At 43.2% G+C, this 15,534-nt stretch overlaps 1 protein-coding gene across 1 annotated transcript in view; it reads left to right on the plus strand.

Annotated features, from left to right (window-relative positions):
- Positions 1-14,004, plus strand: part of LOC126215301 (trichohyalin-like) — a 262,572-nt gene extending 248,568 nt beyond the window's left edge. Inside the window, exon 22 of the mRNA XM_049941984.1 lies at positions 13,486-14,004. Within this exon, the coding sequence (XP_049797941.1) occupies positions 13,486-13,506 (21 nt within the window). The 3' untranslated portion in view covers positions 13,507-14,004. The remainder of the gene's footprint in view (positions 1-13,485) is intronic.
- The last annotated feature ends 1,530 nt before the right edge of the window (positions 14,005-15,534 follow it).

The raw sequence follows: 15,534 nt of genomic DNA on the forward strand, positions 1-15,534 counted from the left end.
AGACTGTTGAACAATTTTAGTTTCGACACTAAAATTACCGTCTCGGTTTTGCCGGTTGTGAGACAGATTGACACGAATTCTTCACACTAGAGCTCCAGTTTGATTTGTGTTGACGCTTTTTTCTCACCTCGTATTGTTACGTCGTGCAATGTGAGGGAGTGTTCATTTCTTTTTGCCGTTTTTGAAAGTTTGTCGGTTACGACGACAATTGTGAGTGACGAGAGAGATGTTCCTCGTACGACCCTGCCCTTCATTTAGAGCTGATTTCAGCTTAAGTTTTTCCCGTATCGATAGTCTTACCGACAATGAGACTTCTCAGTCATTATCTTACACTTTGGGTGACATTGTATACGTTCTCTGTTCTCGTTTTCTTTCTCGATATTCGGAAAACCGTATATGAATGTTTCGTTCTCCTCCCACTACTTATAATAATGCATTAGTGTCAAAAATAAGTGCAACACGTGTCTTACAGGGTCTAGAGCTGAGTCATTCTTAATTGACTGAACATTCAAAATATTTTCATAATCCGACTCTGATTTTTTGCCAATGTGACACCAGATTCGTACCTATCAATGCATTTCTGCATATATTGCTACGTAATGGGAAAGGACTCGAAAACAGCGAGAGACAGCCGGTGCACGAGGTAGGGCGTTAGCCGGAGCGACCTCCGGTAGGTCTGCAGTAGGCACAGCGGGGCTTTTGAGACGTAAGTGAGCCTCTGCTGTAATAGGACAGATTTATTAAATATACCATTATCGTGGGTAATCTGTTGTGGCTGCAGCCGGGCGTTCTCAGTTGCTTCGATACCAAACCGAGTCTCCATTCGTGCGCGCGTACGACGTATATCTGTCGTCTCCGTATATAACTGCTGGCACAGTAAACTCGAACGAGAGTAGCGTTATGCACTCACCGGCCATTTTGATAGTGCTACTTCCGTAATGACGTGTACGAGTAAGTTCGAAAGTGGTGATGTCGATTTGAGACAGTTTAGTATACAGTAAGGAGCAGCTCAAACATCTGGCAATGGCCACGACTACCCGGCTGACTGAACCTGTCAATACGTGCCAGATACAAATGGTGTTTACGGAACGAGCTAGTGTTGACGTGTGGTCCTACAGATACACGCACCCCGTACCCGTATCCCTGCCATGTCTAATTTCAGTGTATCTTATTATGTAACAGTAGGATGATAATAGTGGTGCATCTCGAGGCTGAGTGACTGCGTGCCAGACCTACTATCCAGAGGTCACAGATTGACACTCGGCCAGTCTTAGGATTTTCACGTGTCACTTTTGACTTCTTTCACCTCTGGCATTGTTCGTTAATGTGAAAAATGTAGAGTTGCACCGTGGTACGAAATCTGTGTAGATGTCCGTGTAAGTGACCAGATACGGCAGTCCGAAGGTCACAGGAAGGCGACGGCACGTCACCTCGACCGGGACCTCTGTTAGTAGAGCACTCTGGTGTTTCGACTGGTCTCCAAATTGATGAGAGCTTTACGCTTAGGATAATAACATTAAACTCACCACCAAAAGATGTATCGATATTCTTTTGCAACACATCTCTGGCGCACATTGACAAGTTCAGTCAGGTGGTCAGCAGTCGTCATTGCCATCAGGTGTTTGTACTGCCGTTTACAGTAGACAGTCGTGTTGTCCCGAGAAGAGCAGTGTTCCGTGTGACGTACCCCGAGTTCCGTATTACAGTGCTTATGTCATTATGGCAGTAATGTTACTCAAATGGCTGACACTACTTTCGTTTGAGTTTAGTGTGCCAACAGTCATTTACGGACACGACAAATGTTCACCGTACGTATCCACGTGGGGTGACTTTGCAAAGTACGGTACACTGCGTCAGCCACACAGTACGTACGTATAGGTAATACGGATTGGCTCTCAAATTTATAACCGTATGAAATTGTACAATGTACTTAATATATATTAGACAATGGTTTCAGAGAAGCACTCGACAACGTCTTGGCCCCGAAACTGTGTGACAGTGTGAAAATAAATTACTGCAGTCGTAACGCGGCAAAGGTCGACAGTGGGGTTGTCTTTTATCCATAGTTTCTCGGAACAGGGTGTTTGTGGCCCAGGACAACCGGGAGTTCCGAGAAAAACCTGGGAATTTTTTCATCCGGGAGAAAACCGGGAAAAACCCGGGAATTTTTTTGAATTCAGGAAATTTTTCATTGTTTTTGTTCTCAGTTAAATTTTTGTAATTTTTCCTGGTCAGAACCAATACTTCAACAAAGGATATTACTGTATCCTGCTACTGCAGAATAATTAAATTGAAAAGAAAATGCGCCATATACAGCAACAAAACACTGTGCTCATACAAACGTCTGCCAACAGCAAAATGTGTCCAAGGCTTTAGGAAGACTATGCAATGCGTCGTAACAACAAATTGCCTCCGATGAGCATGACGTCACAACTGTTAACATTAGATTTGTTTTAGCAGTTATGAGTGGGATTATGTGCATGCACAGTTGAGTAGTATCTTCTTCCGCTTCTGGGTACAGAAACGTGGCTGTTGGCTGTGTAAGCAGTCGCAGGGAAAAAAAAAAGAGGTACCTAGGTGCTACCGGGAAAAATTTTACTGGCGCGTCCAAGCTGCCAGATTGCGCAGCAGCCCTGGATCTATGAAAGGGGGGGGGGGGGACAAATTCATATTCTTGAGGAAAAAACCTTGTTTCTCAAAGCGCCTAGCATCCAGTGCACGTTGGTCTATCGATTATTCGCAGCCGGCCGCGGTGGTCTCGCGGTTCTAGGTGCTCAGTCCGGAACTGCGAGACTGCTACGGTCGCAGGTTCGAATCCTGCCTTGGGCATGGATGTGTGTGATGTCCTTAGGTTAGTTAGGTTTAAGTAGTTCTAAGTTCTAGGGGACTGATGACCACAGATGTTAAGTCCCATAGTGCTCAGAGCCATTTGATTATTCGTATGACTTTGAAACGTGTCCCTGTCGGTTTTTGAACATTGTTGTGCACATTCTAAGTTGATTTATGAATGAATCATAAGTTGATTTGTGAATTTGTGCACAGCGTACATGATGTCTCTGTCAATGGAATCCTCGTCACATGCAGAGATAAACTTTCCTGCAGACAAAAGGGGCTATACGAGCTGAGCAGAGTACGAGGTGCATTCAAGTACTAAGCTCTCCGACTTTTTTTCTAATTAACTACTCACCCGAAATCGATGAAACTGGCGTTACTTCTCGACGTAATCGCCCTGCAGACGTACACATTTTTCACAACGCTGACGCCACGATTCCATGGCAGCGGCGAAGGCTTCTTTAGGAGTTTGTTTTGACCACTGGAAAATCGCTGAGGCAATAGCAGCACGGCTGGTGAATATGCGGCCACAGAGAGTGTCTTTCATTGTTGGAAAAAGCCAAAAGTCACTAGGAGCCGGGTCAGGTGAGTAGGGAGCGTGAGGAATCACTTCAAAGTTGTTATCACGAAGAAACTGTTGCGTAACGTTAGCTCGATGTGCGGGTGCGTTGTCTCGGTGAAACAGCACACGCGCAGCCCTTCCCGGACGTTTTTGTTGCAGTGCAGGAAGGGATTTGTTCTTCAAAACATTTTCGTAGGATGCACCTGTTACCGTAGTGCCCTTTGGAACGCAATGGGTAAGGATTACGCCCTCGCTGTCCCAGAACATGGACACCGTCATTTTTTCAACACTGGCGGTTACCCAAAACTTTTTTGGTGGCGGTGAATCTGTGTGCTTCCATTGAGCTGACTGGCGCTTTTTTTTCTGGATTGAAAAATGGCATCCACGTCTCATCCATTGCCACAACTGACGAAAAGAAAGTCCCATTCATGAAGTCATTGCACGTCAACATTGCTTGGCAACATGCCACACGGGCAGCCGTGTGGTCATCCTTCAGCATTCGTGGCACCCACCTGGATGACACTTTTCGCATTTTCAGGTCGTCGTGCAGGATTGTGTGCACAGAACCCACAGAAATGCCAACTCTGGAGGCGATCTGTTCAACAGTCATTCGGCGATCCCCCAAAACAATTCTCTCCACTTTCTCGATCGTGTCGTCAGACCGGCTTGTGGGAGCCCGAGGTTGTTTCGGTTTGTTGTCACACGATGTTCTGCCTTCATTAAACTGTCGCACCCACGAACGCACTTTCGGCACATCCGTATCTCCGTTACCACACGTCTCCTTCAACTGTCGATGAATTTCAATTGGTTTCACACCACGCAAATTCAGAAAACGATTGATTGCACGCTGTTCAAGTAAGGAAAACGTCGCCATTTTAAGTATTTAAAACAGTTCCGATTCTCGCCGCTGGCGGTAAAATTCCATCTGCCGTACGGTGCTGCCATCTCTGGGACGTATTGACAATGAACGCGGCCTCATTTTAAAACTACGCGCATGTTTCTATCTCTTTCCAGTCCGGAGAAAAAAAAATCGGAGGCCTTAGAACTCGAATGCACCTCGTACAGCCGAACGAAAGAAAGCCGACCACTGTCCGATTGTGTGGTCGATTGGGTTTGCGAATGATGAGCATCGTTACGATTACCGGCAAAATCCGTAGATTCAGACTACCAGAGTGCGAATAAATGACTAACAGGAATAACAGTTAAGAAAGATTACGTATTATCTTCTCGGTGTATCCAGGAAAATGAAATTTTGACAGAAAATTTTTGGCCACATCGCCATACTAGCAAGGGCCAGTTGTACAGTGTCCGGCTAGCAGCCGCCTTGAGGTCTATTCTGGAAGCAGCGCGGGGAACGCGTTGTAGGAACACCAAACACCTAACCGGATAACTAAACTGGTGATTCTAGCAGAGTTCGTGAAGTTAACCGGAGGATAAGCTTTGACATTGGCAGCGATAGATACAGAATTAGTGGTGACAACATTGTTTGTTAAAACGAGGAAGGAGAAGAAATGGTGACATCACATAAACTATGGAAGAATATGACGATTTCAAATTTATATAAAACTTTCGCACTACTACTTTTCGATCTCGTGTTTGAGAAACTGGAGCGTATGAATGAAGTGTAAAACTATTTCCTAACATAAAGCTTTTTGCTTGTAGTAGGCCTAATAGGCACTTGATATTGGTACTTTGTGAATTATATTCTGCTGTGTTATAAAAATAACCATTTCTGCCAAAACAGTCTCGTTTATTTGGCATGTGTTACAATTGTTGGAGTATTATAAAGGCCTATTTTGTTTTATTTCGCAGACAGTGACAAAATACAGGTAATCATGTCGAGAAACCACACCACTCTTGGGCCTATTTGTAATTACAGCTTTTTCAGTGTTAGACAACGACATTTCGATTTCTCGTGTAGGAAAATGTTTGATGCACTTTGATGAGGTAACAGATCCTTTCGCAGAAAGCAAAGCGTGCCGTGTAAAGCTGTAGCAAGATTAGAGAGAAAAAAATTCTAGGAGCTAAGAATTGAAGAAATGTGTACTGTCTTGCTTATCTCTTCTCTTTACTGGTTTTGTGTATCCTATGTATTGTTAGCTAATAGGGAATAAAGAATGCAAATTTTCTGAAGAGTTAAAAAAAAGTTGGGCTCGATGTCTGACCGGCCTTTTGGAAGCATGAGAGGCACCATAGGACATTTCAATTTCCACTGTCCTGAATATAGTTTGATGGCATCCAGTATAAAATATACACGCCTCAATTCCACAGATTGAAATAGTGACGTGCGATAGAAGAATGCTGTGTGCAGAGGTGTGGCTCTGCACTTTGGCACACTTAAGATCAAATAACATGTCTTACAATTCCTCGGACACATATGTTTTATGCATCAGACTCTTCAAGAAGATGTCCTCTTCAATATGAACGTAGTTTTGAAAATTCGATACTTTTTTAAATTTTTGACGTCCTAACTCACTCGAGGGACGCCACTATCTACTATTGCCACAGTTCGGAAATATCGTAGATACGGGTCTGATGCACAGAGCAGTATGAGTTACAATAGGGAAGCGGGTAGTCTCCATGTGACCCGTGTTTACATTTAGTGATTTTGCTGTTTCTTCTTTGTCTACTGAACTCATGTCAAATGAAAACAAAATTGATTTCTTTGGCCGGGAGCTATCATGTGAATTAAAATACATTCACATAATTACGGAAGGCTAAAATACATATTTGTTTCAGATTTTATTTTATTTCCACCTTTCTGACAGTCAAGCATTAATTGCCTTGCAGAACAATAAAGTTACTTTTTATCGATTTGCTGAAGAAATTTTCTTTTATTAATCTTTTCTGCTGAGGCAGTCAATATATTTGAAACAAAGGGTTTAATTTCAAACTATTGGCTAGTTTCAATTGTTCAGTGCATTTCAAGTGTACGTTTTCATCATCTAGCACATATGGCATTATGCCATAGCAAAGAACCAGACATGAGATAACAAAGTACTGGTACCTAAGGAAATTTACATCCCGAAACCACATTGAAAAGCTTAATATCAGGTCGATGCCTACTTCACTGGGAATCTGGGACTCGTTTAAAAATCAGCTCTTTGATGATGATCCATTTATAAGAATTTATAGCCCAGAAGATCACACTTTTATGTCGTTATTAAAAATTTACTGGCACATTTGTGTGATATATCTTAAAATGTAATATGTGCATAAAAGGCCAACATTATATGTGAAAGCTTAGCTTCTCTTGCAGCGTATTGGCCTTAGAGACCAATATTATATGTGAAAGCTTCGTTTTTCTTGTAGCAACATTATATGTATATATTTATTTGAACCATTAACTTTTCCTGTTCGTGTGTTCGCGCTACATGACAGTGATTTTGCTATTGACTGGCTTCACCGCGTGTCCGAAGCTCTGAATATCCGCTGTCATCGACTGGCGAGATCGTGTCACGTGAACTATGATTGGCTTACAAATACCCGTCACAATCTCGATTTCAATGCTTCGGAAAGTAACATTCGGGGTTTGGTGGAATTCGAATTTATACTTTCGTAATATGAAAATATGCAGCGTACATGTTACTGCACATCAAACATCTTTCCAAAAGGTGTTTTTTCCCCTGAGTTTCGTTTTCTAAAGCACCGGGAAATTCTACACCCGTGTATAAAACCATAACCATTCAAAGGATTGATAAGTTATACAGTTCCGAGAGAAAATATACTGTCAATTAACAGGGAAAAACTATGTTTTCACCCGGGAGAAAGTGTATATTTTTACCGAGAAATCCGGGAATATTTTTCCTTGTCCGCGTATACACCCTGCAGAAGCTCAGGTCTGTAGGTAAGTAAAATTCTCGAAGGCAGTAATATTTCTGTGTGACGTTGTTATTTATTTCAGTTTTCAACAGGAACTGTTTGCGAATCTCTCGGTCTGCAGAGCAGTGTTGAAATATCGGCACGTAAAGGTGTCCTTAGTGGGGAAAAAAAGCCACACACACTGTAGCTGGGGAAGAACCTGTGTGTAGGTCAATGTTTAATGTAATTCACAATAAAGAAAAAAAAAAGGCAGTGATATTCCATATTCCACCTTTGATAGTGTTTGTATCTGTTTCTCGCACGGTGTTGTTTGTTATATTTTTGCCAATACTTTTCTGTTCCTGAGCTCGTAGACATTTATGCTGTTTCAGTGTAAGATGTTGACTGTGCCACACACATTTTTATTTCGGTATATATTCCGCTAATATTAATGTGCCGTGTAGGCCGGTACGGTGACAAAACCTGGATACAGGTCACAACCCTTCACCTCCCCCTCCTTAGATCTAGAACTCGACCGTATCTTTCTTCGCCGTCGGCGTTGTCGTTGTTACCGTGAGGCACCGTTATACCGAGAGAAAAGGTGCGTCGATCTTAGTGCACGAGATATGATGACCTTAAGCCATTGACAACACACAACGGTCACGGTAGCACCTGATTCCAGAATAGCTGCAGTAGTTAGGATCTACGAACAATCCCCTCTTGACCAGGTCCCCAAAACTTAACTCGTAACGAACTCCCTTCAAAGCAAATTGTCATAACGATCGTCTATAAAGGCTTCGTACAACGAGAAGAAATGTTACAGTTTATGGAATAATAACAGATACGATCAAACTGTCTTGTCTCTTCTGTTTTATTTAACATAACTTCGTTCGCAGTTTCATTTCGCATTCACCATTCATTCACCGAAACCCTTTGATGAATAGTTTTGGTTGCTTGACCCCAACAGTCAATGATAATGATAATGATACAGCTTTTCTCCTTTTTATAAATTGAAGCCCGCTCTCCGTGAAATAATTTTAAAAAAACCGGTCTCAATACCGCGTCCCTCGTGAGATGCGAATAGACTTATCCCGGAATTGACCGCCCTGTAGGTGTACTCAATTTAATGACCACACTTCGCTATCCGCGATTTTGTGTAACTAAATGTCGATTTGTTAGTCTGATTGTACACCCACAGAACACCAATATATGTACACCGTAGCTATTTAAAACTCGCCCCTATATTTTTCACAACGCACAATTAGAACTTCTTTACTTGTTTTTTTTTCTAAGAGTAAGCAGAAAAAAAAAAAAAAGACTCTGTATCATCGGCTTCGTCAATATAAAGCAAAACACCTTGAAATGCCCAATTTTACCTCTTCTTATAGGTTCGGCTACCTTACTCATTAATTTACTACATATTATTTCCAATAACACTAAACAGGTATCGCCGTTATATTTTAATTGTATTCAAAAGCATGTTACTACTATTATGACCGAACAAATCGTAACAAATCGCGTTTTTAACGATAACTTTACGCTATTCAAGTTCCGTTACATCTATCTTGACTTGTAAAGTTACATGGCCCCCCAGACTGTGATGTCTTGAAGAGGTTCCAGACAGAACAGGCTAATTTTTTTTTTTTGTGTACTGTGACAGGAGAGGGTATTTGTTTCGGCGAATACACTCATTCTCAGATTCACTCAACAAGTCAGTACATACAGTCTACAATATTTAAGTTGAGTTAATGGGCCTAGACAGAATGCCCTTAACTAAATTCCACATTTGTTTATAGGTTGTCTTAGAAACACTTCGCACTAATCACTTCATATTCACACCACATTTTTTTTCTTGGATGAAGTCCTCAGTTCTTCAACCGACTGTGCAAGGCAGGGATCACAGCCAGGTTCGACGATTGGCATCCTAGGCCAAAACCCTTATCAGGCCACTTGTTTAACCAGAGAGGATTTGGTCCTTTTCTTTTCCTCTTAATTCCACTTTTAAATCATCCATCCTCGCTGTTCGGTGAGAGGATAAATCGTATTTCTGCGTAGTCATTGTTGCTGATACCAAGAAGGTATCTCATGGAAATCTTCGGTACATTTTTTAATTTTCTTTGTAAGTTAGTATAAGTACGTATTTATCCACTGGTGCTTTTATTTAGTCCACTCTGAGTGTAGTCTTGGTATAATTCAGTGTTTCTTGAATCTATATTTCGCTCATTATTGATAATACTTCTTCAGGTCTATGTGACTGAACAAGCCTTTAATTACATCAGTATCACAATCTGCCAGGAGGTAGCTCCCTTCATGACGTATTTTCATTATTTTGTATGGAAATGAAAAAATGAAGTCCCATGCTTCTTTACAGAGCGTAGGGGAACGATGCGGGAGACCCGCACCGCCTTACTAGGCAAGGTCCTAATGGAGGTGGTTTGCCGTTGCCTTCCTCCGACCATGATGGGGATGAATGATGATGATGAAGACGACAGAACAACACCCAGTCATCTCGAGGCAGGAAAAATTCCTGACCCCGCCTGGAATCGAACCCGGGACCCCGTGCTCGGGAAGTGAGAACGCTACCGCGAGACCACGAGCAGCGGACATTTTGTATGGACCTGTATATAAATATTGCCATTTCTTATTCAGTCTTTTCCTGGTTGATGCTTTTGGGTGATTTCTCAATAAAATTTCTTCCCCTACATCATATGTGACTACTTTCTTCACATTTTTATCAAAACGGGTTTTTCTCAATTGTGCTTGATGCTTCAGGTTTTCGTAGACCTTCTTCACCATATCTTCTTTCTTGGTAATCTTTTGTTCTATCTCAGGTAATCTTTTGTTCTATCGCAGGTAATTTCTTCATCCATTCTGGCACAATACTTTCACCAAATACCATTTGGTTAGGTGAATAACCTGTCGATAAGTGCGGTAAGTCATTATACACTTTCTCAAATTCATAAATACAATCGATCCATTTATAATGTTGTTTGGGTATGTACGTCCGTAAAAATCGGTTCAACTCTCGGAAGATTCTCGCAACCGGATTTCCACAAGGGTAAAATCTTGAGATGTAAATGTGCTGGATTCCTTGTTCTTTCATAGTGTCTCTCCATACTTTGCTTGTATAATATGCAGCGTTGTCTGTCAAGATCATTATAGGTTTGCCGAGCTCAGTTATATAGTTGTTGATAAATTTGCGTAACATGGGTCGAACGTGGAGATTTTTCAAAGGATATATTTTCACATATTTTGAAAAGAGATCATAGAAAGCCAAAACAAGACCCACAGACATCACATGACACCAACATTAAAGGTTGTTGTGGGATGATTGGATGTAATTCTATCTTCCGTCAATAGTTTATGGGTTTCGCCTTCTGACATATTTTGCACTTCTTAAAAATATTTGTAGCTAGATGTCCCAAATTTGGACGATAGCAGTATTGTGCTATTTTGGCTGTACATTTAGCGGCACCAAAATGACTCCAATTCAAGTGAGTGTACCGTGTTAGTGATTCTGAATATTTATTTGGAACACAAACTTTCCAAACATCTTCTTCATCCGTCCTCCGATACAATATTCCGGATTTTAATTGATACTGTTCTTGAGAGTGACTTAGCATTTTGCTTTCAACAGCACGTCTAATGGCTTTCCACAACTTACCGTCTTCTTGCTGTTGTGGAAGACTGCCGTTTAACTCGGCTTCCCCGTCTCGTCAGTTAAGCAAAAGTACTGGTGGCATCTCGCCATTCTCCGATGCCCGATTCACACCGCCTGGGGTGCAGATTGCACTACACTGTTGCAGCCGCACAAACACCTCGTACAGTCCTGTCTCGAGTAAGTGAGCCCGGTGTACGGTTCGGCGGCACCCTCAGCAGTGCGAGTGCTGTACGTCACTGCGGAGTTCTACGCGTGACGGGAGCTTTCCGGACGAGCTTAGTGAACGGCCTGCTCGTGAAAGCTGGTATTCTTCCGTTGCGGATCAGGTGACGACAACTGCTAGCAAATTGTACCCCACACGTTCGCAGCTCGCCTCGACATCCGAGTTACCGTCTCCCTTTCCCTAACGTGGCGATCCGTCTCCCGCAACTGCGGCCCACATTGGGGATAACAATTGCAGTCCGTGTCTGGTCCATTCTCGGTGAACTCTACTCGTTCCCTCTACCACCTTTGCTCCGGGTCTACTCACGTACACCTCCACTGTCTACACTTTGGCCACAGCTTCGTCTGGATCTTTCGCGATGCTCAAAAGACTCATTTTTTCCCGAGGCCCTCCGCAGCCAATTTTTCTCTATTCTCGGCGAGTTCCGTGGCTCAGAAATAGTCCACGAGGATGGCTCGACAGTCGCCTCGGCTTCTCTTAAGCTCGTGCCGTACGTACCGGACGGCACTCCTTGCCGGATAGCGCTGCAGTGTTTTCACTGCAGAGTCGGTAACCGTCTCTCGCGCACTCGAGCGTATCTGCTCCTGCGCAGGTGAGTCCTCGCTCGTCTGTAGTAACACCTTTGGCAGCATACGAGCTCTCGACCGGTGTTTCCTCGCCGTCCTTCGGTAATGACTGTGTGGGAATCTGTTTGTACCCTCGAAAACCGTGGACGTTCACTGGCCTTCATCTGGACCTCGGGACGTATCGGAATCCTCGGAAATCGACTTGCCGACAGGCTGGCCAAATGTGCTACCGGTAAGCCGACTCGGGACATCGGCACTCTGGAGACTGATCTTCGATCGGTCTTACGCCTTCAAGTTTTCGGGATCTGGAATACTCAATGACACTACCTGAGTACGCCAAATAAATATTGTGCTATAAAAAGAGATACCGAATGCGTGGAAGTCGTCCACGTTAGCCACTCGTGGAGGCTCTGTTGTCCTACGCCGGCTCGACACGGGTCGTACCCGGCTGATTCACAGTCACTAGGACCTACCACAGTATCACTGCACTCTCGATTGGCAAAAGTCCGCATTCTGTCGGACTGTCCCAATCTAGCTGCTCCGCGGCAGTCTTTTAACCTTCCTGATGCACGGCATACAGTGTTCAGGAGGGGGTTGTTATCCTGAGCACGTGGCCTTCTCTCCCAGACTTTCACCGTACCTCCACTTTTGTTCTTTCTCACTCCCTCCGGTGCCGTCTGTTCGACTGCCCGTTCCTCTTTTCACAGTCTGTGTTTTTCTCGCCTCGTATTTTTCGGCTGGAGATATTAGTGTGTTGCAGAATGGCTGGCTCATCCTTTTTTATTCTTGTGATAGCCAGCCCGAGCCATCTGCTACTTTGTTTTCACACCTTCTGCCACTATTTTCGTTTTAGTTGATATTTTCACTTGTGGCACGATTCTTTTGTTTTCTCCTTCTGTACGGTTACACAGTTTGTTTTACGCATTTTGTTCCTTCTTCAGATTTTAGGTGATAGGATTCTTTTGGGGTACGGTCTTCGTCCGATACCTGTGTGACCTCAGAAAACGGGACTGATAACTGAGCACTTTAGTCCCTTTACTCCCCAAACTGCCCAACTGACTTCTGATGCATTCTTATTAGGGATACTGTTATATCACAACAGTTGCTGTCAATTGCATCACCTCCTGCTCGTGTGAGGCGAGTCTGGAGTTTCAGCTGGTACGCACACTAGCAGATATGTGAGGCCTCCCTTACTTTTGTGTGGTATATATTGTCCCAGAATGAAATTAGAAATACGCCCCATCTCCCAGTTGTGACACAGTTTTCAGTAGTATTCTCTCAGTTGTAAGACCAGAGCTGGAAAATCCCGTACTGTGACTTACTCTGCCCCACAAGTAACTTGCCTGTATTTGGCTGCAAAGACTCTGACTGACTTTGTGATGGCGTTGCACTTCGAATGACCTCATCTACTTAGAAAATGGAAAGTTAAAAATTCTTTCCACAGTGCTGTGTAGATCATCGTATACTGACGAACGGAAACGTAATGTTATTTTTGAATGAACTGCGGCACGTATTTCATTATCCCTTGTTTGTTCGAAGTTGCCCGTAGCTTTCTTTACTCTTTTGACGACGAGATCTCTCGATAATGCCCGAGGGGATGAAAGTAGCTAATTTCAAAGAAATAATTGCTTATTTCAAATGAAAGACTGTCTCAGATAGGAAAAGACCTATGCTAACATCTTCAAATTTGTACAAGTTTGCCAACATTGCATGACAAATTTTCTTCAAAATGGAGCTTTTCTTTACTGAAGCCCATAAGCTGTGCTTTATAAATTATCAAAACCTTCCCGAGCCTAGAAATAAAGTCTTTTAAGATAATTCTTGTCATTTCCTGTTTCAGACACCTCGGGATAACAGTTAATGCCACAGATGCTCTCTCCGTTTCAACTGGGAAGGATGTTCCGCACACAGGGAAGTGCCTCCTCTGCTGTCGATTGGAAAATGTCCCACATCGGAGATGGACCACTGCAAAAAGTTGCAGAAGTCTGTCGCCTACTGTTATTTGACCTCCACAATTTAGAGTTCCTAGGAATTCGACTACGTGTGCCTTACATTCCTACTGACCGTCGACATATGTGCCTGACTGGTGTCTTAATGACATGTACACACACGAGAGTATTGTAAAACAGATATTTGTATATAAGACGACGTTTTATAAATCACTCCGTACAGGAGCTGATCTTCAGACTGTTGACAGTGAATTTGAGCTGGTCTCGATTTGATACATATCTTTTATATACAAATTTATATCGCTATTTGAAGTATAGTGCTGTTTTGATCACATGCAAAATGTGATCAAAATAGCACCATAATTTAGCTACCACACTTTTTTGCATTTTGTTACAATACTGAAATCAAAATTCTCGTACAGCTTGTTATATTTACGAGTGTCGTTCAAATACAAACTGGAATACCAGAATGCAGCTTTATTGGTGTTACATAGTAATACAAATGGAGTGCCCTATTTTTGTACACAGATTACAGGAATGGAAATGTTTACTGCAATACACAAGGAGCTCTCCGATCACTTCACAGAAGGAGGAAGTTGGCTTTCCCGTGGCCAATGGCGTGCGTCCTGTTCGAGTACGGACTCGTGTTTGAAAATGTACCCCTCCTAATACCTTCTTCAGTGGTCCAAATAAATGCTACTCATACGGGCATTAGTCTGGGCTGTAAGTGCCATTTTATTTCAGTGCATTTTTCACAACTGAGAGCTGCCGTATACAGTTACGCAGGACAATAGGTGAATCGGTTGCCGGCATCACTCATCACGGTAAGTAGTCCGGGTTACCCCCTCCCCCTCCGGTAGCTCACAATCACCGTCCTTTGCTCATGCAGAAAGTCGGTCAGCAGTACACCGTTTTGAGTTTGAAAACACAGTTCCCAAAACTTTCTGGCTGAGTCTGGGCCTCAGTCACTTCTCTCTCTCTCTCTCTCTCTCTCTCTCTCTCTCTCTCTCTCTCTCTCTCTCTCTCTCTCTCTCTCCCTCCCCCTCCCTCCCTCCCTCCCTCCCTCCCCCCCCTGCCTCCCCCACCCCCACTTTCATGTTCTCCACTCTGTACTCTTCCTGTCATTCTCTGGGACACAGTGAGGTAGAGGTTGGTCACCTGGAGTTGCCAAACTAGTTTAGATTGGGCCGAGAGGATTTCAGTCGACCCGAGTTAGATTGTTACTAAATCGAGTTGTGGATCCAGTGCGCAGTGGCTGCCGAAGTCGAACCGTACAGTCTGTACGTACAGTAATGTGTGTGAACTGAATGTCCCTGACTGTAAGTTTTCAAAGTGCAGTAACTTTTGGTGAGATGTTTTATTATATCTAAGTTTGTGAAGTAATTTAATTGGATAGATAAAAAATCTGACTCACCAAGCAGCGGCAGAACACACACGAAAAAGAGGGTCGTAATGAGGTGAGCTGTCGGATCCGGTGGCTCCTTCTTCAGACAGAAGGATTTAAGGGGAAGGAAGGGGAGTGAAGGAAAAGACTGGAGTGATCTAAAAAGGGGTAGATTTTGGGAAAGTCATCCAGAACCGCGGGTGAGAGAGACTTGCCGCACGGGATGAGGAGGAAAGTGAAATCTACCCCTTTTCCCCGGACCTCCCCAGTCCTTTTCCTACTACACCCCTCTTCCTTCCCCTGCAACCCTTCTGCCTGAAGAAGGAGCACTGGCTCCGAAAACTTGCTCTTTTGTGTGTGTGTTCTGGCGCTGCTTAGTGAGTAGATTTTTTATCTATCCAATTAAATTATTTTGTTAAAAATTGATTGTTTTCATAATTATAAGTTTGTGAAGTGCTCGATAAGTCTTATTTATTGTATACTTTTATTGTGCGTGACTGAACGATGCGAGGGCCGAAAAAAACTTCTCCTGTTTGGAATATTTTTGATTTGCCTA

Source organism: Schistocerca nitens, chromosome 12, assembly GCF_023898315.1.
Source record: "Schistocerca nitens isolate TAMUIC-IGC-003100 chromosome 12, iqSchNite1.1, whole genome shotgun sequence".
NCBI classification, from domain to species: domain Eukaryota; kingdom Metazoa; phylum Arthropoda; class Insecta; order Orthoptera; family Acrididae; genus Schistocerca; species Schistocerca nitens.